Below are 22,264 nucleotides of genomic sequence, written 5' to 3' on the forward strand. Positions count from 1 at the left end.
TTGATTTTTGCCTGTCATATGCAGGTGCTATATACAAATGAATCAGAATGAGTGAAATCAGGCAATTAATCCCCTTTACTTCAAAAAAAAAAAAAAAAAAAAAAAACCCCAGTAAGTGAAGAAAAAAAGACTTTTCAAGCCTAGGAAAGAAACCAACTCCTCCAGATGAGATGAAGATAAAAAGTATATGACCTGCCTCCAATCTATCTAGATAACGCCAGTTATCCCAGAAAAGATTCAATCAATCCACCAACGCCAGTGCCAGATTCAAAGAAGAGAAAATGGTCAATGCTAGAGGAAACGAGAAAACGAAGCAACGAGAAACGAGAAATGAAATGTAACGAATGTCGACGAACGAATGTCAAGATCACAATATGGAAAAGGAAACGAAAAGAGGACTGAAAAGAAGGACTAGATCGAATTTCGCGATCGCAAACTGGTCCATGAAAACCACCTCTTCGGAGTAAGAGACTTTTCACTCAGAGTCGAACGCCGCTTTTGAGTCTTCTTCGACATCTTGTTATGCTTTTTAAGCAATTTATGCTCCGTCTTCCAGCCCTTCGAGGCATGCCAATGGCAGAAGCAGTGCATATGAACGGCTTCGGTGAATACGCCGGGGCATTCGTGTTCTTCGTGGGGGGCGCAAATGAGGTTGCCGGCGTTTTCTTCACACCGGCACCATTCATAGACGGTGAGGTATTGACGGCACATGTTGGCGGTTTGTAGTAGATGAAGATATGGGAGGATCGGATAGGATTCGGAGGATCCGCGCGGTTCCGGATGATTTTTTGTTCGGGTTGTTTAACGGTAGGAATCGTGGGATTTCTCAATTGAGTATGTCGAGCAGAGTATTTCGATACCGTCGGAGTAATTCAACGATGTGTATCCATGGATGTTGGGGAAGGTCCAACTGGGGTCTGGGCCATGCTCTGGGGGTTTACCGCATGGCCAGTTAGCCCTGACAGCAACGCAGAAGAGCAGTAGTAGTGAATGCTCTGTATAAAGCAACACAGAGCAGAAAGAATACAGAATAGATTAGACAGGAAGAAAAAAAAAAAGATAACCTGTCAGAGCACGGAGGAATAGGGAGAAAGAAGAGAAAAATTAGAAAGCAACAAAACAGGAAAAGGGAGATGATGGAGGGGAACTAAGAATAAGTGAGAGAATAATTATACAAATAGTCAGGAGTTGATCAGTTGACGTCAACTATCCACTACACTTTTATATAGTCCACCGTACGGGAATATATAAGTAGTATTAGTGGTGAATCATGAATGGACAGTCTCTCTTTTTTTTTCTCTCTCTAAACGCCTTTTTGGTAGCGACAACAAAAGATGACTGGTTCGGATGAAGCGATTATGACATCAATGAATCCTTCGGCGTATCGCTTCCCGTCTGGGTACGCAATCCACTCTATGAAGAAATCACGAATTGAAAGTGTCTTATATGATCAATATGATCCTTCTCAAGTCCCCAAGTTACAGAGTAAATATGAATCTTATACTCTGTGCTCTGTATATAGTACAGCTATAGAGCTATCCCCTCTCCTATTACAAATGAGCATGGACATCCGGAACTCCCGGTGGAAAGCTTCCCGCGTCATCGGCAAACTATTTTACATAGTACTAGTTTCTCGGTCTTTGTACTATGATATGTAGCAGGATATCATAATAAATACGAATAATTGCACAGGGTCCTGTACTTATGTATCTTAATATTTTCTATTTTCTTTTTCTGACAAGTCCAGTGCACTCCTCCTGTTCCCCAGATATGCCCTAGCCCGTTTGGGATAGCGGGGACGCTCCCTGCCAAAACCGGATACTTATACTGCCGATCTCCCGGATTCACGTGAATTCCACGAGATAATCGCCTAACCCGATCTGGCCTAGTTGCCTCAGGTGTCATCAATTTATTTTTACTCCCACCAGCAATTCTTATTCCTATTCAATACCCCAAAACAACACAAAACAAAACAAGCACACGAAAAACGAGAGCAATGACAGACCCCTCACCAACAATGATAACCCCCGCTTCCTCCACCCGCACAACAACCCTCCTCAACAACCTCTCCGCCGTGACCTCCCGCATCTCTGCCGCTGCCGCGTCAACATCCACATCATCCGCATCCACCACACCACCAACAAAGACAACAAACCAACCCCGCCTCATCGCCGTCTCCAAACTCAAACCTGCTTCGGACATCCTAGCCCTCCACTCCCCTCCAACCTCCCACCTCCACTTCGGCGAAAACTACCTCCAAGAACTCCTCGAAAAGTCCCGTCTCTTGCCACCGACTATTCGATGGCATTTTATCGGCGGATTGCAGTCGAATAAATGTGTGCTGTTGGCGAGGGAGGTGAGAGGGCTATGGGCGGTTGAGAGTGTGGATTCGGAGAAGAAGGCTTCGTTGTTGGATAAGGGGTGGGGAGAGAGAAAATATGTAGGTGAGGATGAGGAGAAGAAGGAGAGGAAATTGAGGGTGTTTGTGCAGGTGAATACGTCCGGGGAGGAGAATAAGGCGGGTATTGAGCCGGATGCTGCGCCGGGACTGTGTCGGTTTATCAAGGATAAGTGTTCGCGGTTGCAGTTGCAGGGTGTTATGACTATTGGGGCGATTGCGCGGTCCAAGGCTACAACGCCGGAGAATGAGAATGAGGATTTTATCTGTCTGCGCGAGACGAGGGATAATATTGTCAAGGAGTTGGGGTTGGAAGAGCTGGAGTTGAGTATAGGTATGAGTGAGGACTTTGAGGGGGCTATTGCGCTGGGTAGTGATGAGGTTCGTGTTGGAACGACTATCTTTGGGGATAGGCCGCCCAAGTCTGAGGCTAGGGTTGTTTGAGGTGGTTGGGTTATGAATTATGAAGCATGAATTGCATCTTTATTGTACAACACAACAGATATCCTTACAGAATTACAAAAGCATCCTCGATATATCCTTATCCTCATGTGTAAATCTATTAATGACAATAATGAATAAATACACCGACCATCTCACACAAAGCAGGGGAATCAAACGAAGACAATGCATAGTTACATTTGAATAAATGCGGTATGGTATATGGCAGAAATAACAAACCGCCATTACAATTATAATTATCGAATCGAATATTATGCAAAACGCAGAACAAACAAGGGACAGTAGTCTATGCACCGCCCTTGGTGCCCTGCGACAACTTCTGCTCGATCTGTTTGACCAGCGACTGCGGTACGCCTTCTTGCGTCGCACGGATGGTAATCCGGTACATCTGCGCATGTTAGCTTCTGCATTCACGTTTAATAAGGGAGGGGAGAGGCTTACCTTGCGCTCATAATTCGGCTCCAACCGTAACAGACACCCCGTCTTCCCACCTGCAAACTGATAAACCCCACAACCGACAATATTCTTTGGATTCGGATCCACGCCATCCAGAATCCGCAATCGGAAGCCCTCGACAACTCTCCTCGTAAATGCCTCCGTGATACTCTTCCCCTTCGCCGTGACTCCAAACGTTTGCTGCGACTCCAGCGGTCCTCCGCCGATCTGTCTCCAGCGCTTGAAGAACTCTTCAGCGGATAGGGTCGACGGCTCCATGTATTTGTGCATCTGGATCGGGAGCTGCAGCGTGTATGCTTGCAGGGCACCGGCCAGATATGAGATACGGATTGTTGGGGCGGCGGCGAAGGCGCCGTGGGCTTCGAAGAAGAAGGTTTGCTGTGTTTGGCCGGCGGCGGGGACGTGTGGTTCGGGGAGGTTCTTGGAGTCGATCTTCAACTGTGGTGACGACGGGTTGTCCAGTGTCGTTGTTAGGGATCCGATGGGGTAGGATGACTTGTTGGTCAAGTAGATCTTCACCACACCCATGTGGCCACGGAACTCGGACCGCAGACCAACCTGGATCTGGAGATCTTCGAAAAGCACGCCCTCGTCTGCAAAGTAGCACCGGTTGTACCCAACTTCCCATTCGGGGGTGAGATGAGCCGCGCTGGCAAGGTTCGGCGGTGGTGCAGCGGGCGGACCGCTGAGATCCAATCCGGCCAGGTCGCCCGCGCTCGACACGGGTGAGGCTGCACTGGCAGCGCCGCTGCTGCTGCCGTTGACGATCGTGGTGAAGGTGCGCTTGAGGCCTGTGTTCTGCGCCATGAGAACCTCCTTTTTGTCCGCGTTGGCGTCTTTGCCTCCAACGACCCAGGTCTTCCTCTCGGTTGTTCCTGCGGTCCTCTGGTGTAGCCGCGACAAAAGGATAGATGCGCGGTCGGAGAAGGGTGGCATTTCATCGCAGACCGTCCGGAGGAGGTCGTCCGTGGGAAGCGTCGCCAGCGACAGATATTCAAACGCCCGCTGCTGCAGCTCCGAGTCTGGAGAGTGACAGTACAACCGGAAGATGTGTAGAAGCTGGGGCTTAATCTCAGGGAAGAGGTTGACAAATTTGACGAAAGACGAAAGGATCATTGCCCGGGTGTTGTCGGTGCTGGTGATCATCTTGGTCTGCAAAACAATGAATTGCTCAATGGGGCTGGAACCTTGATTGTCGGCAATCAGATGTCCAAACTCTCCTAGAACGTAGCAACCAATCTTAACCAAGCTCTCGTGGCAGTCAGTCTTCAGGTAACTAAGCAATGTATGCGCAGCATAAGCCTGGATTTCCTCATTGTTCGTCACGATTTGAATCACACGCTGCCAAACCTCGTCGTTGACATGGTCACCTGCCAGGGAGAGGAGCTTAAAAGTCATGTCGATGTACCACTGGGCGTCGGTAGCGTACTTCTCCGTGAGAATAGCCACCTTGAGCACCATCTCCTCCCGAATTGCATAGTCGGCCGTTTGCAGATAACGTAGGAGTTCGTTGACGATGGGACCCGCATTGGTCGTATCGCACATACTATACAGCAGGTCCAACCCTTTACGCCGGACACTGATATCTCGGTCCCGAAGCGAGCCCAGGATGATATTCTGGTGCTTCTTGATGGGGTCGAGTGTCTCTGCCCGAGCTGCAAAGTGTACCATGGCCTCCAATCCCAGGTATCGGACGTTGGTCTCTCGCGACTGGATGTATTTGCCCAAGCGCGACGAAATCTGCATCATCAGATTGTGTTCGGTGTCCATGTGAATGAGCAGGTTGATCGCCTCGAACAGAATAGCATTCTGAGCATTGTTCTGCTGGACGTTTTTCGGCGTATCCATGGCGACATGCATGATTTGTTGCAAGGACTCTCGGATGATTTCCCGTACATGGCTGTCCTCTACTCGAATTAGTAAGTTTTCTAACAGGAGATGTAAAGGTGCATACCGGAAGGAGGATAATACTGCAGCAGCCGGAGAAACTTGACCTGGATCCATGGGCATGGAACGCGGTAGTAAAGGTAATCCGGAGCAACATCATTGTCCACGACAACCTTCTTCAGCCGCTGCGCAGCCTTGACGTAGCACCCCCTGTATTCCTCTGGCTTATCCTGAGCCAATGCCAGGACCAGCGAGGTAATGGACAGAGTCACACCCATATCAGGGTCGTCCATTATAGAGATAATACGTTCGGCCCATTCGTTCTGCACAATGCCGGGGTATTTGCGGTAAAGTCGGAGAAGCGTCAGGGCGGCCTTCTTTTTGACGAATGCTTTCGAGGTGCTGTATCAATTAGCAACCAGGCGCAAACAGCAGAAAATGGAGGGAACGCACGGGGAAATCAATAATCGATGAACATCCATAGCCAAAGCCTCACCCATCTCTCTCCCACCAACATTGGCAACGGCATGCAACGCCAAGCAATTAAACAATTCATTATAATCCAGCAAATCCTTCCGAATGCTATTAACAACCAAATGCAGCAACGCATGCTGCTCATGCAAAAACAGCGTAACGGCCAGATACCCAATCTGCTTCTCCGAGTACTTGGAACTCGAAATGAGATTCACAGCCTCAAGATGTCCGAAATCCACATCATATCCCTGGATGTAGACATAGAGCAGCTTGCATACGTATTTCTTCTTCTGGTACCCGTTCAAACTGCCACCCTTGAACTTCTGACGAATATTGGCCAATTCCTTATTCACCCGTTTTTCCTCGAGTTCTCGCGCGCGTGCATTGCGCAGGTCCGCGATGAACTGGACTAATCCTCGCATGGATGCCATGGTGTTGCTGGAATTGGCATGTATTTGTTTGTCGCACCGGTATGGTTATTTAGGGAATAGGGGCGTAGTAAACTATGTGTCGGCGGCGTTCTCACACTTTTCGGGGTTTCCGGTCGTAGGACAACGGTTTTCAGGGCACGGCGTCATACAATCATTCCCGGTTTGTTGTTTTTCGGTTTTTTTTCTCAGGGTTTATTCCACATCGATCATGGCGTGCGGTAGGGTGAAGGAACCGCAATTCTGCAACGAAAGCTTGAGGGGATCAGATAAACGCGACAGGGGGTGGAGGTGGCTCAGGGACGCGGGTTCGGTGTCGTTCCAGTTCACCCACACAATCGAACTGTGGCTAAATAAAGTAGAATAAAGAGAGATATGCCCAACTAAACAAGCATAAGACAAGCCAGATGCTCGTGTGTCCAATACGATGCTCAACCTCGTTGTCGCTTTCCGCCGATCCGCCGGCGTTCCGCTGTGGCGGTGCGGGAAGAACATTGATGCGGTGGCGGTGCGTTACCCTTATTCTCCGCACCAATTCCATAGCATAACTACACCACACTTAAAGACACTTAATACGAATATTGAGAGAAACAATGATGGCACCACCCTACACCCGAATCCTCGACTTCTGGTTTAGCCCCAAATCCTCCCCAACCCACCTCCAAGAGAAATCCTTCTGGTACGGCAGCCCATCCGACGACGCCCACGTCCGCCATCACCTGGGTACAGACTACGAATCCGCCCAATCCGGCCTCCTAGATAACTGGCAACACCTTGGCGACGGTGAGGGCGCACTAGCCCTAATTCTACTCCTTGACCAGGTCCCCCGGAACATCTTCCGAGGTTCACCGCGGGCGTATGCCACGGATAACAAAGCCGTAGCCGTGGCGCGGTATGCGGTGCTGGGCCGTGGGTGGGATCGTAATATGCCGAGTATTCTGAGGAGGTATATGTATTCGCCGTTTAATCATTCTGAGGATTTACGGGACCAGGAGGTGTCGGTGAGGTTGTTTACGGAGTTGGGAGATGGGTATCATTTACATTGGGCTAGGAGTTTTTATGAGCAGATTAAACGGGATGGGAGGTTCAAGCATAGGGATGCAGTGTTGGGGAGGAAATAATGGTAATGGTGTGGTATTCTTGATGTTTTCGTAAATCTAACCCAAATCCGAACCTAACGCCTGCTCCGATAATGCACATGAAGGTCAATCAATTGAATGATCTTGTTTACCGCCCAAACGAGGTGAAATCGGTCTCAATAGCCGACTCAACCGCATCCGCCTTCTCGCAAGTACACGATGCCTCGGGTCTGGCTCCGCATGGGCAGCTCGAACCAGTAAACGACTGGTTTTCGCTGGTGGATCGTTCACAGGTACATTGGCCAACGGGGCGGGATCCTATGTAAGTTAGCATCTCAAGATCCCGATACCTTATGAAGAAAGGGGAAAACATACTGCATGAACATCTGGCACCGGAAACAGCGTTCTCACTCGACGCCTTGTTGCAGGAACAGTGAAGGGCGTTTTCCTTGCCACAGGAGCACTTGGCCTGGGCCGCGCAAACACAGCCGGCGTCTCCAGAGGTCTTGCAGCAGGTAGTGTTAGGGTGAACCATTTTGTCGTTGTTGTTGTTGTTGTTGTACTTGTAAGTTAAGTATTTGATGTATGACGTAAGATTCAGAGGTCGATCTCGGAGATCAATTAACGATAAAATGCGACAATCACGACAGATGCAGGTTGCAAATCAGGAACAGTGAACTTTGGAATAGTCTGAAGAGGATGTTTTCTGAATAGAGATGTTTCTGTCAACAACAGGGACCCAAGTATTTATATTCCCTCTTTATGAAATAATGACTGTTCGCAGCCACGCGGGCATTACCAACGCGGGCTTCCTGATTGGCTGGAGCTGTGCCGCTGTGTCAGCCATTTTGCCTTCAATACAACTTGGCCTTTCTGTATACAGTCATTTCTTATTTTGGACGGGCTGTTATTGGTTGGGATTTTTAATTGCTGGTTTCTCGTTGGTTTTTGTTTCTATGTTGCTGACTTTAGGGGAACTTGCCACTGGTCGAATGGTACAGTGCTCCGTACTCTTAGAATATACCTGCGTTCGATTGGCACTTGCTGGACCTGTGCTGGACTGCATGACTTACTTCGACCTAATCACGCATTGCGCTAAGTTCCGATCAAGTATGGCAACATCTAAAGGATGGCAAACTGCGACATTACTAGTCACAGTACGGAGCACACCGTAGTGCAGTTGGGATGCTCCATACAAAGAACAGATATCGAAGTCTGAATAGACAAAGTCACCTCGAGTGTCCCTAATGGTGGTTTACCAAGTGTAGCACCAAAAGCAAGATATAATATGTACGGAGTACATAGATGACATCGCAGCCCTAGGGGAGTCAATAACGGCAGTCAGCATCTTACACGCATGAACCAGCATCCCACATCCCACATCCCACATATCACATATCACATATCACATATCACATCTTACAAGCACATCTTACATCCTATATACGCACACGCATACTCTGTACAGTACGCAGAATCCAGGTTTACATTTGTGGAACGCACTGCGCCTCGGCCCGTCTGCAACCTAATCTCACCTACTATATGCGGCATCGGCATGGGATCGGGATAGCAATGCAAGATAAATAGTGTATGGGATATACATAAAGTCAGTGGATAGCGCTATTTGTTTCCGCAGTGAATGATGAACGACACACAGTCGATAAATCAATCCTTCTTTTTTGAATGATTTGATTGGCCAAGACCAGATCTCAACGGTGATATGACAGACCCGATTAAATGAGATTAAATGAAGCGTGGCTGCGATTGGCTCCGAACTTTAATTAATTAATCCATATTGTATTGGCATGTGTATCGGAGATTTTTATTTTATTTTTTTGAATCTTATTTCTACCGCAGAAGTTTAAAACGAGTACAAGTTGATTTTGATAACAGTATATTCAGATCACTACCCGCCAGGGGTAGTGGGCAATATTAACATAGAATAAAAACAAGGCGGGCAATCCTCGGTAAATACAGGAAAAAGCAAACAACGCCATGCAAGGTGATGATACAGTTACACGATCCGTCCTTTCAATAACCGATCGACTCAGGGAGGAAGCCAAAATGCAGTTCGAGTCGCTCCTGAAATGCACCTCCTTCGAGGTCGCAACGATGCAGACATTAAATGTTGTATATATGGTAAGAAGAGCACTCGGGTGCTCTTAGAGGTAAGAGGCATAGTCCAACGATTGACTTCCAAATCTGGCCCTCATGGGGTCCATCATTTGGGGAGGGTTCATTCGGCCATCGGCCGTGGTCGGGGGCATGTGTCCCGTGTCGGACGGATAGGTCGTCGGGAGTGGCATGCCCGCTGTGTTCGCTTGTGTATAGGGGATGTTGTTGTTCATCGGATAGGACTGAGGGTCGTAGGAGTAGGGTCGGTAATCGGGAGAATCCGAAACAGGAACGGAGTGGAGGGCGGGAATCTGGCGAGGTGGTTGCATGGACGTGTTGATTTCCATTCCACCGTATCCTTTCGGGGGCGGCATTGCCATAGACGGGTGATAGTTTGGAATTTGCTGACCTTTTGTTTGTTAGTTTTCTTCCTTCATTGCTTGGTTTTCGACAAACGTACCATGCTGGTCAATGCCGTAGGGAATGGGCGCTTCCTGCTGTTCGGTAGGCGAGACAGAGCCCTCAATAGGTCGATTGGGATCGTATCCCGGAACCATGGCGTTGGCAGGTCTTGAAATTCCGTAGTCCATGGGCCGGCGTCCATAGGGTAGTCCATGACCAAGTGATTCCGTACTTGGACTCGAGAACCGGCTGTAGCTATGTGGGAAACCGGGATATGCATCCGAGAAACTGCTGGATCGCGGGAATGGATAAGCACCGCGACCGGCTCGGTGAATGTCCGACAGCGACGTAGGAATCGCTGGTCGATTGGGGGCCATGGGATAAGTGTCTTGGGGTCGTTCCGCAGCCGGGGTGGGAGGGAAGTAGCCTCCACCAGCCGACGGCGCACTCATCGGGGACATGGCATATTCCTCATCGTTTGGACGGTTTGGGTTGGTCAGTAGACCCTGGAAAATGGTTAGCATCGGTTTCTTTTTTAAAACTCGAAACTGGGCCCGAGGTGACGCTACCGGTGTTTCGGATGTGGATTTATGGTCAAAAGGAGTTCGTAAGACCTGGGTAGTGTCAAAGTCATCCGGCAAGGCCCGCGACTTTAACACTCGTTCGCGGTCATTGCTAGTCAGACGCTTAAGCTTTGCCCGTCTGGAGAAGGTTAGATACCGTCTAATTGTCCGAAAAGGGTAAAATAAAAACGAACCTGTTTTGGAACCAGACTTGAACCTGCCGCGGAGTCAAACCGGGGATCTCTTTTGACAGACGCTCCCGATGGGCCGCATCTGGATGGGCCTGACGAGTGAACTCGCTCATCAAGAACCGGGTTTGGTTATGGGTGAGACTGCTTCGTTAGCCAGCGTTTTCACTCCAGAAGCCATGGGATACTCACCGGAATCGCTTCATCTTCTTCTTTTCGAGCTTTCCATCGGAAGGCGTATTCTGCCGTTCCCCTCCATCATCCGATGGAGTCATAGCTCCTTCCAATATCTCCTTGTCATGGAGATGGGAGTCTGAGTGTTTTCTCTTCCGTTCCAAGCTGGATTCGCGCGTGGCCGGACTTGAACTGGTAGCATCCTGGCTGATACCCGACAGAAGCGGCTCACTGCGGTTGAACCTTTCTAGACGCGTCCGTGAGAGAGGAGCGTCAGTGGTCGCTTGGACGGTGCGATCGTCTGCGTGTTTTGGGGGCATCAACTCTGTTTGGGCTGGGGTGTTGGTAGTATTAGAGGAAAAGGTAGAAGAGACTGCCGGCAGCACTGGACCTTCCGTCTTTTCTGGTTGGGCTCTGGTGAGATTCTGTTCTGAGAACCAAGTGTTTGCTGCTGATGCCGGGGTCTGAATGGCGGAGTAATGTGAAGATGCAGCGGGAGAGGGCAGCCAGAGACACGGGCCACTGACGGACATGGTATACCACCGGATATATACCAGGGTGTATTCTTTTTTACTTCATAAACGAAAGTTGTAACGAAAGGATGAAAAGAAGCAGAAGAAGGAAAAGAGCGATGAGAAGTAAGTCAGCCAAAGAGACCCTGGAGGAGGCAGACGACAGACTGAGTGGGGCGGGCCAGGGTGTTCGGGATGTTTCCTGAAGGAGTCGAGATTCCGATAGCAGTAGTACTGTAGTAGTGGTGTTTACTATGTAGAAGAACGAGGGAATAGGTGACCACTGCAAAAACGAAGGATGAGAAAATGGCCCCTGGGAATATCAAGTCGAAAAGGATTAAAAGAAAAAAGGAAAGAAAAAGAAAGAGAGAATATGGATTCAGCTGGAGGTGACGGTGGAAATAAGAACATCAGGACCTGCTCCGATAGACGATGGAAATAGAACCCACCCATAGACTCAACGGTGCAGATTCTCCGATGCTAAGAAAAAATTAAAAATTAAAAATAAAAAAATAAAAAATAAACAATAAAAAAGAAGAAAAAGAAAAAAGAGGACGGACCACCGCTTGATAGTCTGACACGAGAATAACCAGGAATAATACCGTTATTACTAGCTTGACTAACTGTTAGTAGCATGGACTAGTGATGCTACAGGCACTAGTGCTGAGAGAACTCCTGTCAGGTCTGTGGCCACTGGTTTTAGGGCAACGGCTGGGCTGCTGCAGCAGTGGGGGTTGTGGAGTAGACCAGGTACGGTGGGAGTCTTCCGTTACTCGTAGAAGTACTTGATTAACACCTATGGTCAGGAATATCCTTATTATCTACTCCGTATATGATATTCATCTACAGATCTACCGGGTTATCACTTTGTACTCTGTACTTCTCTGTACTCCGTATATATTTTTCTTTCCTCTGTTTACTGTACTGTACTGTAACAGCCTGATTAAGCTAGATGCGGTCTCGCCCGCCTGCCAAGAAAACATTCGTAGGCCTCGACCAGTCAGACATCGATACGGATAAAATACAGCGGGGCCGCCATGTGTTGGAGACGGGTTCAAGTGGTGGACCTTGCGAGGGGTGCTCTAGCCGAGGTTGCCCGCCACGGAGGACTCTGCACTTCGTACAGAGTCCTCTGCAAGTATACAATGAGATCGCTGTATAAACCAAGAGATGTGCTATGGTATAACAGTGCTTGTAGGTATATACTGTACTCTGCACTATATATGTATGCACGAGAGTGTGTACTGTACGGAGTACTTGCAGAGTACAGAGTACAGGCAGAAGTACTGACACGAAAGGAAATGATCGACAGGTGGTAATAGCGTAATGTTACCGTACAAAATCCTTCTGGAAAGCAAGTGTCACCTGTCAGTCATCTTACACACAGAGTTTATCGGCTTTACATCGGGAGTTTAATTCGGCCTGGCGATGTTTAGAGTGCTTTTTATGGAGTGCGTACTCCGTATAATGGCAATATATTGCACTCTAAACACACTACAATGCTTATACGGAGTACAGACCTTACGCATACAGAACAATACCAGTACTTCCGGCAGGAGAAACCTCGGAAATATCGACCGAACGGGAGGAGCTGAAACCACAAGGGCCGGAGGAACATTCCCCCGAATGGTATGATCCGTTAGCATTATTAATCTCAACGATAAACCACATGGAAGTGGACATACATAGTGGGCTTGGAGACCATCTACAGGAAACAATCAGCCCTGAGCAACATTAAAAAAAAAAAAAGGCTAGTCTTGCGGGGGGAGATCAGTGTGCATCTTGACCCGTATATCCTGTATATCCTGTATATCCTCTGGACTTTGAACCTGATCCAAGGAACTTTAATCTCAGCCTTTGTTTCATGGTATCGGCCGGAACTCCAGGTATAGTCTTCAGATTATCCATGGATTCGTCCGCACCAAACATCCAGATCAGGGTCCCGATCGATTGAAGAACCTGTAATCTCCCATCTCTGGGATCTCAGAGTGACACCTCATCTGGACTACTCCTGGCCAATGCTCCTTCTATCTTCCTTTCGTTCCTCTCTACGATGTACTTTGTATTCCATACTCCGTACTCCCGCTATGACTTTCGTGATATTCCCTCTACATATTCTCATACGTCCCAGTGTTCCGGATCTCCTCCGCGAACAAGGCAGCCTCTCACATAAATCAATTCCGACCACAAACTGAAACATGCCCCTCCTATAGCACGGACCTATTATATCCAAGTAAACATGGCGATGGGGTCGAGTCTAGAAAATCTCTCCATCCATCCAATTCCAAGGTTTCCTATCCTTCCATCCTATCAAGTTGAGGACGCGCCTATGCAGGAACAAGTCTCCATTCTAATCAAATGTGCTGATCTTGTTTGCATTATACGAGCCATACACACTGGCGGAGTACCTTCTGCCATACTACATACTCCGTACTGTGGTCCGCACTGATTGACATGACTGGGTAGCTGATATGGCAAACCTTGCGGTATGGAATACAATATTGTCCATTCACCTGTCTGTCCGTCCGGCAATCAACCTGAATGCCCTGAAGAACCTGCAATTTCCGATGTTGAAGAATATGCAGCATGCAGCCTTGCGGCGCATCCCAGTGAGTTCCAGAGATGTACTCCGCGGGGCCCTGGTTCTGCTCATCAAAAGCACCTCGTCCAATCCGGAAACTGCGTATCCCCACGTTCTGGTCTCTGCTACAAACCGGCTTGCGGAATGCCTTCCATGTTGTATCCCATCCTATTCCATTCCCATTACGTCCCGCCACAGCTTGTCCCTCCTCGACCCGCTGTCAAAAGGACGGATGTCAGAAAAAGCAAATAAGAGTCAGGACCACTGCCAATCCCTCAATCCAGTGACACAGACAAACACAGGCACAGACATAGACGCGCACACACGACAACAGAACCCATTCACCTCCTCCAAACCCCCTGGTCCATACATACGGAGTATGCCTTCCATTTCCCTTTCCACGCGAGTAATGAATCAATAGTCGAATGCACTGTTCCTCTTCATCTCCGAACAGTCCTGTCTGTCCTGCAGGCCACGCTGCCGGTTTTTCCCTTTTTGTTCCTTCACGCCCCCCTCTCTCCCCTCCCCTCCCCTCCCCTCCCCTCTCCTCTCCTCTCCTCTCTCCACTTCCCGTATGACTATTCTTAGCCGTTGTCCGTTATCTGTTGTCCGTTGATATCGGCCGGCGCGTACCGGATGTATTCCCAGTCCCCTGCTCGGTCCAATCCCGTCCGATCCATCCCAATCCCTATCTCATCTCGTAGACCGGTAAGCACCGGACGGAATTAAGTGAACCTAGGAGCACTGGACCCGCCTCGCTTCGATGAGAGATCTGCCTTGCTCTAACAATCAAGTCCGTTGCCATTCCATTTAGCCATTCATGCATATGCATGGTTTTCTTCCCTTCACCCCCTCCCCTCTTCCTCTCCTTTTAGCGCCAACGGGTAGCGGCTAACAGGCAACGGTTAAAAAAAGAAAAGAATAGAATGGGGGATGATCAGTGTCGGTAAAATACTCGATTCGTTATTATGCACGCACGTATTTACTTGTACACGCACTGGCTGACATGGTATGTAGTATGGCAATAATGTGGACCGGCCACATTCGTTCGGTTCTATGTTTCTCTTCTCGTCTTCTCTCCATGCCCCCGAATCCTCCGCCCCTTACGACGCTGCACCAGTCGCGGCCGGAGTTTCCTGAGGGTGGTTGGCTTCGGCCGACTAGTCGGTCATCGTTGTATCTTGCTCTTCTTGGCTTTCAGTGACTGGGACTGCAGTAGTGGCTTCGCCACCGGTCGACTCGTGACCCTGGTCATTGTTACCGCCATTTCCGCCTTCTTTAGTCTCCGTAGCCACTTCTTCCATTGTTTGTTCTGGTGCGGGTGCAGATGTCTGCTCTTGTGATGATGTCTGCTCTGGCGCTGGGGCAGTCTCGGGTGCTGAAGCTTGTTCCTGCGATGTTTGCTCCGGTGCTTGCTCTTGTGTCTGTTCTTGCGTTTGCTCTTGGGTCTGCTCTTGTGCTTGGTCTTGATTCTGTTCCTGAGTTTGCGCCTGTTCAGGTGCTGGTGTCTGTGCCTGCGTCTGCGACTGGGACGTTCCTGCTCCCTTTTCAGATTCTGGCGGCGAAGGATCCTCAAACAACGCCTTCAGGTTCTTTCCATCATCAATCTTGTCGAACGCAGCTAGCTTATTCCGTGATGACAGACGCAGTATCCGCCATGTTTTGCTCGCCTTCGACCGTAAAGCGTTATCCTTTTCCTCCTTTGACTGCGCCATATCAATATCAAGTTCGTCATCCATGATGCCCATCATGAACGAGTCTGCCGTCGGGACGTTGAACCTAGACATAATCAGTTAGTCGATGTCGACATTGATCCGTGAGCATAACATACCGGTTTGGCTCCTTGAGTCGGTCAAGACTAGCCAGTGCCTCGCCTTCGGACAGGAACTTTAGATCGAGGGATCCCATGGGCGAAGGGCGGAGTCGTTTGTTGGAATATGTTTTGGACGCTTGCTCTCGGGCAGCGACGTACTCGGATACCGACACGGGAGGCCGCTCGATCAGCGGACAGCCTTCGGCTTTCCACCGGACCCAGTTCTTATCCCGCGAGAGGACTGTGTCGACCATACGGTAGTAGAATTTGCCTCCCGCTCCTTCCTGGAGGTATTCCTCGATCGCCTTTCGCATTTTGGTTGCCCATTTGGCCTGCACGGGTTAGAAGTTGTCCATGGCCGGTCGATGGTGGTATTACTTACATCTTCGTCACTCAGCACAAAGCCATAAAGCACGGACTTGTTGGTCAAGTCGGCTAGACGGCCTTTGGCCTTTGGTGTAAGGGAGAGCATAAAGTCCAAAAGGATTAGGGCCTGCACAAGGACGTGTCTCCGGAACGCTGTATCATTGATCTGTATTATGTCAGTATGTATATCAAACTATGACTTCGTATGTTGTAGCCTACCTCCAAATCAAACAGATCTCTGCTGGTAAGATACTTCGGGTTGAAACTGCTTGCGATCTCAGTATCATCCGGCGTGCGCTTCCGCTTCATCGCCTTGCGCAGCTCTTCTGCTGATTTGCTGCTTTGGCTTTCAAGATCCGTTTTGATGTTCTTGAAAGTCGAGAGTGTCGACTCAAGTCCGGTCTTGAAAGTCGCAAAGTGCTGAGGATCAAACATCCTGGTTGGTGCTGAGAAGTATGCTTGCAAACCCCAGAACATCGGGTATAGTGCATCCAGATCAACCTTCTTCTCGGGCTCTTTGTTGGTATTATCCGATACGACGACCTTCGGGGTCTTCGGGGCCTCTTGGTCACCAGACGGTTGCTGGGTATCTTTCTCGGCCTTCTGTTCCTCAGATTCCTTCTGATCCGTCATCTCAATGTCTGCCGCCTCATTCTCTTTCGATGCTGTCTTGGTGTTTTCATCGAAGGTCGTGACATTTTCAGTGTGGTATTCGCCCCGAAGGTTGACAGCGCTTTTATCGCCAAGTGGGAAGCTCTGGAAGAGGAAAATGAACACTCGTCCACAGAAAACCGTATCCTCTGCTCGAGACAGCCGTCGGAGTAATTCGTTACACGATCGAAGGATGACTAGACTCTTCTGCTTGAAGTGTTTCTTGGAAATGTCAGTGAACATACCATGGTAGAATAGTTTAGCTTCCAGATATGGGGTACATACCTTTGTGTTGCGCTCCCTGCGTGACTCCAGGTAGTCAAAGACCTTTCGACATCCATCGATTGTCTGGCTATCAAGGAGCTCCTCAATTAGCCAGAAAATCAGACCAGGTTCGCATTGTTCTAGAGACGTTAGCTCATAGATCAAAGCTCCTGTTCACATCCATGACCAACCATTATCGGAGAAAATAGAGACGATGTCAAGCAAATTCCAGATCTGAATATAACCAAGATCATCGATCGATGTTGTCGCCTTGAGAGAAATCCATGGTCAGCCGTCTTCTGCAACTATGCGTCTCATGACAAAGGGGCAATCCATACAAGAACGCTGTAGAATTTCTCCCTGAAAGCAATTTCAACAGCAGCTAATTGCGTCTGTTGGTTCATTCGATCCACCACCTGTGCGTCGTCTCCCTGCACCTGCCATATCGACTCGCCCAACTGCGCTTCGGTCAACGGAGGCTCGATCTGCTTGTCCGGTTTCACGCGCTCAGCCCGATCGAGGAGATCATCGACCAGTCTCCTGTAGATTCGAGTCGCCTCGACATCCACGTCCGCCATCTTGATCTCCAAGCAGCAAAATCGTGATCCGTGGTCGAAAAAGAGCGTAGTTTTGTCGTCCAGTAATGTCGCACACGCGGGTTGGTTAGGATGATCTCAGGGCCATTCACCGCGGCTCTGCGGAATTTAGCCGCCGGGGAGTCAGTAGCCGCGCGGCAGAAGCTTGTCCCCGTTCCGCCCGCAACGAACCACTTGCGCAAATGGTGCAACTGGACCGGACCTGCGCCTGGACTGTTAAACATTTCTAGGAGCTATCCCAACTTGAGGAATGGGACTACAGACTCGTCCAGCAATGGCGCAAGGTCTTGATTCCAGGCCGACCGTGGAGGACTTTCGCGAAGACAGCGCGTGGGTGAAGTTGGCCAAGACCCATTGGCTCGAGACGTCGAACGTCCGCAAAGCGAAGCAGGATGTTATCAAGAAGGAAATTTGGGATCCTTTAGAGGCGGAGGGCTTCAATGTTCGTTCGCTTCTTACATTAGAGAATCTGAGTATCCTAGAAAAGTACGATCCGCCATTGCTCTATATCGGGAACAAGAAAACAGAGCTAACATTGCTTTATAGGTACCTTTGGCCGACATACACCGACGATGCTTCGAATTACCACGTATTACTGATAGCATTGATTGTCAGCGTCAAACAACGCGAACATCTTTCGATATGGGGTATGTACAATGTCATGGACCGAAATAAAGATGTGACGAGGGAGCTAACTGGCTACAGGGATCTTCTCCGACAGTCCAGACGAATTCTCCAGTCTATTCCACCGAATTCTCTCGATGAGCATCGATAACTCGCTAGCTGTGTCCTCGCGATTGGCGATCCTATCCTTCATTATCAGCGCTTTCCAATCCCTCGAGAACACCCTGGTACGAAAAGAATGCGCGCCTCTTGTTTCCATCTCGATCTGGCACAACCTGCCAAGTGACGAAGCGAGAGAACGTATACTTGGCAAGGGACCGATGTTGAAAAAAGCATGGAGGGCTTCGGCGAAGCGATACGACGCGGGAGACGAGGCAACGAAGGCAAAAATGCGATTCGAGAGGTCGTGGCTTTACACGATGCTTCTTGATTTTACGCGGAGGTTGAACGGGCCGGTACAAGAACAGGCGGACGATTTAAGATACTGCGAACGCTTCCTCGAACTCTTGGTTGATTTGGAAAGCCAGCTTCCCACAAGACGTTATGTCAACACACTCTTAAAGGACCTCAACCTGCTGCCCGTGATTCGCCTATCTCAGCTGTACAGTTCTCCCGAAAATGCGCTTTTCCGCGACTTCTACAATCTCCTTAAGCATTTCGTTAACTTTGCGATTGACGACTATTCGGGTCAGGCTCTGTCACCCCAGGCTGTGTACGATATCCATTGCCAGGAGTTGGCGAAGCTGCAGAGGACGTCCATGAAGTACTTCAGGGATAAGTTAACGATCCTTGCGTTGTCAAACTACGGTTCTATCGAGCAGCGTTCTGAGTTAGAGGGGCAATTGTCTTCCTTGGAGGATTCGGAGCTTCAGAGTCTGTGCTCCCACCTTGGATTCAGGGCAACTTACCCCCAGCAGTCGCAGGTTACGCCCAACCGCAAGTTGTACCTGGAGATACTATTGTCGTTTTACGAACGGAAGCTACCCTTCCAGGAAGCTGCGTCGCATCTAACAACCATTCCCACGGAGGAAAGTCTTTATGACCCAGCGCTCATTCGAAACGAGACTTACGACGGATCGAGACCGCTCGCTATCCCAAAGTTGAATCTTCAATATCTGAGCCTTGGTGACTTCCTTTGGCGTTCGTTCCTGCTATACCGTTCCGAAGCCTTTTTCCAGATTCGTAAAGATATGGAGGCAGTTGTTAAGCGCATGCAACCGAGGGCCAGTCGAGACGGTAGAACGTTAAGCTTTGATGGATTCTCCCGAATGGCTATCCCGATCTCTAAGCCGGCTATCATTGAAGTCGCACCTCCGAAGGTTGGCTCGGCGAACCCAGCCTTCGTCCGCGCCGAGATTGCTATCGAGGTTGGTAGATTAGCAGACAATATTCGAAAGGAGTGGGAATCGCTTCGCCCAGACGATGTTGTTTTCCTCTTGGCAGTCCAGCAGACCCCCTCGAACAAGTTTGGGATTCACGATCAACCGGAAGGTCCTAGTCTAACGTACCTCCGGTCCGCTGAAGTCGTGCAAGTTCTTGATGAACAGGGCCGCCCCCTGCGCGAACCTGCGGGTGCGAATGGTTACCATCACAGACCACGCGTCAGGAAGTTGCTGCTCAACCTGGACAGTGCTGCTTTCAAGGCGGATAAGGACCGGAACGCACAGGGACGGCCGGATATCTATCCGTTAATAAACGTGATCACAAGGAGGAAAGGAAGAGAGAACAACTTCAGGTCCATCCTCGAGACGATGCAGAAACTCATCGTCTCAGACATCACCCTTCCATCCTGGATCCAGGACATTTTCCTGGGATATGGAGACCCAGCCGGTGCTCGATACACGGAACTTCCGAACCGTCTCAAGTCGGTTGATTTCCGTGATACATTCTTGAACTGGCAGCACTTGGTGGAGAGCTTCCCTGGTTTGACCATTGAGCCGTCGGGAAGTGAGAATTCGAGCTTCGGCCCTCCATATGTATTGGAGTACGTTGAAAATAGTTCACAGCCCGCTTCGGCCAATCCGTCGAAAAAGCGGCGGAGAGACCAAGCTGAAAAGGCGACAGAATCAAGTTCAGTTCGTGCTTCGACCTATAAGCCTCCGAACCCGGGCCCATACCCAGTCGATGCGCCCAAGCTGAACACTGTCCGTTTCACCCCAGCCCAGGTGGAAGCCATTACATCCGGGACACAACCTGGTCTCAGTGTGATTGTGGGCCCTCCAGGAACTGGCAAGACAGATGTCGCAACACAGATTATCAATAATATTTATCACAATTTCCCCAGCGAGCGCACGTTACTCATTGCCCACAGCAATCAAGCTCTCAATCAACTCTTCCAGAAGATTGTGTCGCTTGACATTGACGAGCGCCATCTTCTACGACTCGGTCATGGTGAAGAGGAGCTGGAAACAGAGTCGAATTACAGCAAATATGGCCGAGTTGAGTCTTTCCTCGACAATCGCTACTATTACCTGTCCGAAGTTGCACGGTTAGCAGCATCTATCGCAGCAGAGGGTGCTCACGGTAACTCCTGTGAGACTGCTGGATACTTTAACACGGTCTACATTCAACCAGCGTGGGCGAAGTTCTGGGACTATGCTCGCGCTGAAAATACCTCTACCGAGGAATTAATCTCTGCATTCCCATTCCATGCCTATTTCTCTAATGCACCACAGCCTGCCTTCGACCCTTCTGCTACGAAAGATACCGTGCTGGACGTGGCGGAAGGTTGTCAACGGCATATTGCGAAGATCTTCGCCGAACTAGAAGATATCCGTCCTTTTGAAGTTCTGAGACAACCCCGGGATAGGGCTAACTACCTCTTGGTGAAGGAGGCCAGAATCATTGCAATGACCTCGACACACGCAGCCATGCGGCGTAAGGAAATCGCCGATCTGGGCTTCCACTACGATAATGTCATCATGGAAGAAGCTGCGCAGATCACAGAAATCGAGAGCTTCATCCCTGTCGCCCTTCAGAACATGAAGAACGGCGAACTGCCACTGAAACGCGTTGTTCTCTGTGGTGACCATCTCCAAAACTCCCCCATCATCCAGAACCTTGCTTTCCGCCAGTACGCTCATTTCGAGCAAAGTCTCTTCCTGCGTCTGGTCCGGTTAGGTGTTCCTGTTATCACCCTTGACCAGCAAGGACGTGCAAGACCCAGCATCGCAGAGCTCTTCCGGTGGCGCTATGACAAGTTGGGCAACCTCCCGGTGGTCGAGACGGCACAGGAGTTCAAGCAGGCGAACTCCGGGTTCCAGTTCGATTACCAATTCATCAATGTCCCCGACTACCTGGACTCGGGCGAAAGAGAACCAACTCCCCATTTCATTCAGAACCTGGGCGAAGCAGAATATGCTGTGGCCATGTACCAATATATGCGACTTCTCGGTTACCCGGCATCGAAGATTACCATTCTGGCCACATACGCAGGGCAAACAGCATTGATCAAGGATGTCTTGAGCCATCGTTGTGCCAAGAACAACCTGTTTGGTATGCCCAAGATTGTCACGACGGTGGACAAATACCAGGGTGAACAGAACGACTGTAAGTTTCTATCCCGCAGTATATAATCTTAATTACTTCCCATGCTAACTCAACTCATAGATGTCATCCTATCACTCACGCGAACCCGCACAGTCGGCTACATGCGTGACGTCCGCCGTCTTACAGTCGCTCTCTCCCGCGCCCGCCTCGGCCTCTACATCCTCGGACGCCGTGAAGTCTTCGAATCCTGCTACGAGCTTAAACCCGCCTTCGACCTCCTCTTCCAACGCCCCGACAAACTCATGCTCGCGCCTGGCGAGATGTTCCCAACCACACGTTCCGTGGACGATGAAGTCCAGGGCACACCGATGGAAGGGGTGGAGCATCTGGGTCAGTACGTGTTTGAGATGACTCAAGCGAAGCTGAAGGCCATGGGTGAGGATATCATGGTGGAAGATGCGATGCCTGATGCGGATGCTGAATTGGTGGATGAAGATGAGGTTATGCTTGGAGCTGGGGAGGAGCAGGATGAGGAGGATTACGTTGCATGAGTGTGCATTCTCTAGGTACCAGGTATTGTTTTATTAACTTGTTCACATACGATATATCCTGGGCTTGTTTTTTTCGAATGTGCAACCAGCCGTTGCCGGCATCTACTGCGTATATTATTTTCTTTGCTTTGGGTTCGTGTGAAAAGTAATAATGACATTCGGAGTTGGTGAACACATACCTCCAGTAGTGT

General features: G+C 49.6%; 8 protein-coding genes across 8 annotated transcripts; 3 read left to right on the plus strand and 5 right to left on the minus strand.

The window, feature by feature from the left end:
* Window positions 1-96: 96 nt before the first annotated feature.
* On the minus strand, window positions 97-1,133 carry ASPGLDRAFT_46757 (uncharacterized protein). Its single transcript, XM_022546518.1, has one exon. It carries the CDS (start codon window positions 709-711, stop codon window positions 412-414), a length of 300 nt encoding a protein of 99 aa, XP_022401538.1. The 5' UTR covers window positions 712-1,133; the 3' UTR covers window positions 97-411.
* Window positions 1,134-2,017: 884 nt separating this feature from the next.
* Window positions 2,018-2,842, plus strand: ASPGLDRAFT_25489 (YggS family pyridoxal phosphate enzyme; the record flags this gene model as incomplete). The annotated part of the gene is made up of 1 exon (XM_022543490.1): window positions 2,018-2,842. One exon carries the CDS (start codon window positions 2,018-2,020, stop codon window positions 2,840-2,842), a length of 825 nt encoding a protein of 274 aa, XP_022401539.1.
* A 304-nt stretch (window positions 2,843-3,146) lies between these two features.
* Window positions 3,147-6,108, minus strand: ASPGLDRAFT_25490 (AP-2 complex subunit alpha; the record flags this gene model as incomplete). The annotated part of the gene is made up of 4 exons (XM_022543491.1): window positions 3,147-3,248; window positions 3,302-5,223; window positions 5,271-5,605; window positions 5,657-6,108. 4 exons carry the CDS (start codon window positions 6,106-6,108, stop codon window positions 3,147-3,149), a joined length of 2,811 nt encoding a protein of 936 aa, XP_022401540.1.
* Window positions 6,109-6,701: 593 nt separating this feature from the next.
* On the plus strand, window positions 6,702-7,226 carry ASPGLDRAFT_66315 (DUF924 family protein; the record flags this gene model as incomplete). The annotated part of the gene is made up of 1 exon (XM_022549009.1): window positions 6,702-7,226. One exon carries the CDS (start codon window positions 6,702-6,704, stop codon window positions 7,224-7,226), a length of 525 nt encoding a protein of 174 aa, XP_022401541.1.
* Window positions 7,227-7,279: 53 nt separating this feature from the next.
* Window positions 7,280-8,140, minus strand: ASPGLDRAFT_1477322 (putative copper resistance protein Crd2). The gene is made up of 3 exons (XM_022541940.1): window positions 7,857-8,140; window positions 7,560-7,787; window positions 7,280-7,502 (listed from the first exon to the last, which is right to left on the minus strand). The coding sequence occupies exons 2-3, from the start codon at window positions 7,717-7,719 to the stop codon at window positions 7,333-7,335; spliced, it is 330 nt and encodes a 109-aa protein (XP_022401542.1). The 5' UTR covers window positions 7,720-7,787; window positions 7,857-8,140; the 3' UTR covers window positions 7,280-7,332.
* Window positions 8,141-9,036: 896 nt separating this feature from the next.
* On the minus strand, window positions 9,037-11,449 carry ASPGLDRAFT_46762 (homeobox domain-containing protein). The gene is made up of 5 exons (XM_022546519.1): window positions 10,645-11,449; window positions 10,459-10,596; window positions 10,271-10,403; window positions 9,760-10,207; window positions 9,037-9,708 (listed from the first exon to the last, which is right to left on the minus strand). Exons 1-5 carry the CDS (start codon window positions 11,157-11,159, stop codon window positions 9,347-9,349), a joined length of 1,596 nt encoding a protein of 531 aa, XP_022401543.1. The 5' UTR covers window positions 11,160-11,449; the 3' UTR covers window positions 9,037-9,346.
* A 3,430-nt stretch (window positions 11,450-14,879) lies between these two features.
* ASPGLDRAFT_125314 (uncharacterized protein) lies at window positions 14,880-17,391 on the minus strand (the record flags this gene model as incomplete). Its single annotated transcript, XM_022540547.1, has 7 exons — window positions 14,880-15,498; window positions 15,551-15,864; window positions 15,915-16,064; window positions 16,118-16,771; window positions 16,835-16,953; window positions 17,005-17,083; window positions 17,152-17,391. The coding sequence occupies 7 exons, from the start codon at window positions 17,389-17,391 to the stop codon at window positions 14,880-14,882; spliced, it is 2,175 nt and encodes a 724-aa protein (XP_022401544.1).
* Window positions 17,392-17,581: 190 nt separating this feature from the next.
* ASPGLDRAFT_148944 (RNA helicase aquarius) lies at window positions 17,582-22,246 on the plus strand. Its single transcript, XM_022541981.1, has 4 exons — window positions 17,582-17,895; window positions 17,956-18,056; window positions 18,115-21,582; window positions 21,643-22,246. Exons 1-4 carry the CDS (start codon window positions 17,660-17,662, stop codon window positions 22,071-22,073), a joined length of 4,236 nt encoding a protein of 1,411 aa, XP_022401545.1. The 5' UTR covers window positions 17,582-17,659; the 3' UTR covers window positions 22,074-22,246.
* The last annotated feature ends 18 nt before the right edge of the window (window positions 22,247-22,264 follow it).

Source organism: Aspergillus glaucus (assembly GCF_001890805.1).
Source record: "Aspergillus glaucus CBS 516.65 unplaced genomic scaffold ASPGLscaffold_9, whole genome shotgun sequence".
Taxonomy (NCBI): Eukaryota; Fungi; Ascomycota; class Eurotiomycetes; order Eurotiales; family Aspergillaceae; genus Aspergillus; species Aspergillus glaucus.

Coding starts and splice junctions, on each gene's coding strand:
- ASPGLDRAFT_46762 (XM_022546519.1), bottom strand. CDS start 11,159: ATGTCCGTCAGTGGCCCGTGTCTCTGGCTGCCCTCTCCCGCTGCATCT. Junction 10,208..10,270: donor AATCCACATCCGAAACACCG/GTAGCGTCACCT, acceptor ACCATTTTCCAG/GGTCTACTGACCAACCCAAA. Junction 9,709..9,759: donor CTACGGCATTGACCAGCATG/GTACGTTTGTCG, acceptor AACAAACAAAAG/GTCAGCAAATTCCAAACTAT.
- ASPGLDRAFT_148944 (XM_022541981.1), top strand. CDS start 17,660: ATGGGACTACAGACTCGTCCAGCAATGGCGCAAGGTCTTGATTCCAGG. Junction 17,896..17,955: donor AATCTGAGTATCCTAGAAAA/GTACGATCCGCC, acceptor ATTGCTTTATAG/GTACCTTTGGCCGACATACA. Junction 18,057..18,114: donor CGAACATCTTTCGATATGGG/GTATGTACAATG, acceptor AACTGGCTACAG/GGATCTTCTCCGACAGTCCA.
- ASPGLDRAFT_46757 (XM_022546518.1), bottom strand. CDS start 711: ATGTGCCGTCAATACCTCACCGTCTATGAATGGTGCCGGTGTGAAGAA.
- ASPGLDRAFT_1477322 (XM_022541940.1), bottom strand. CDS start 7,719: ATGGTTCACCCTAACACTACCTGCTGCAAGACCTCTGGAGACGCCGGC. Junction 7,503..7,559: donor CGGTGCCAGATGTTCATGCA/GTATGTTTTCCC, acceptor TAACTTACATAG/GATCCCGCCCCGTTGGCCAA.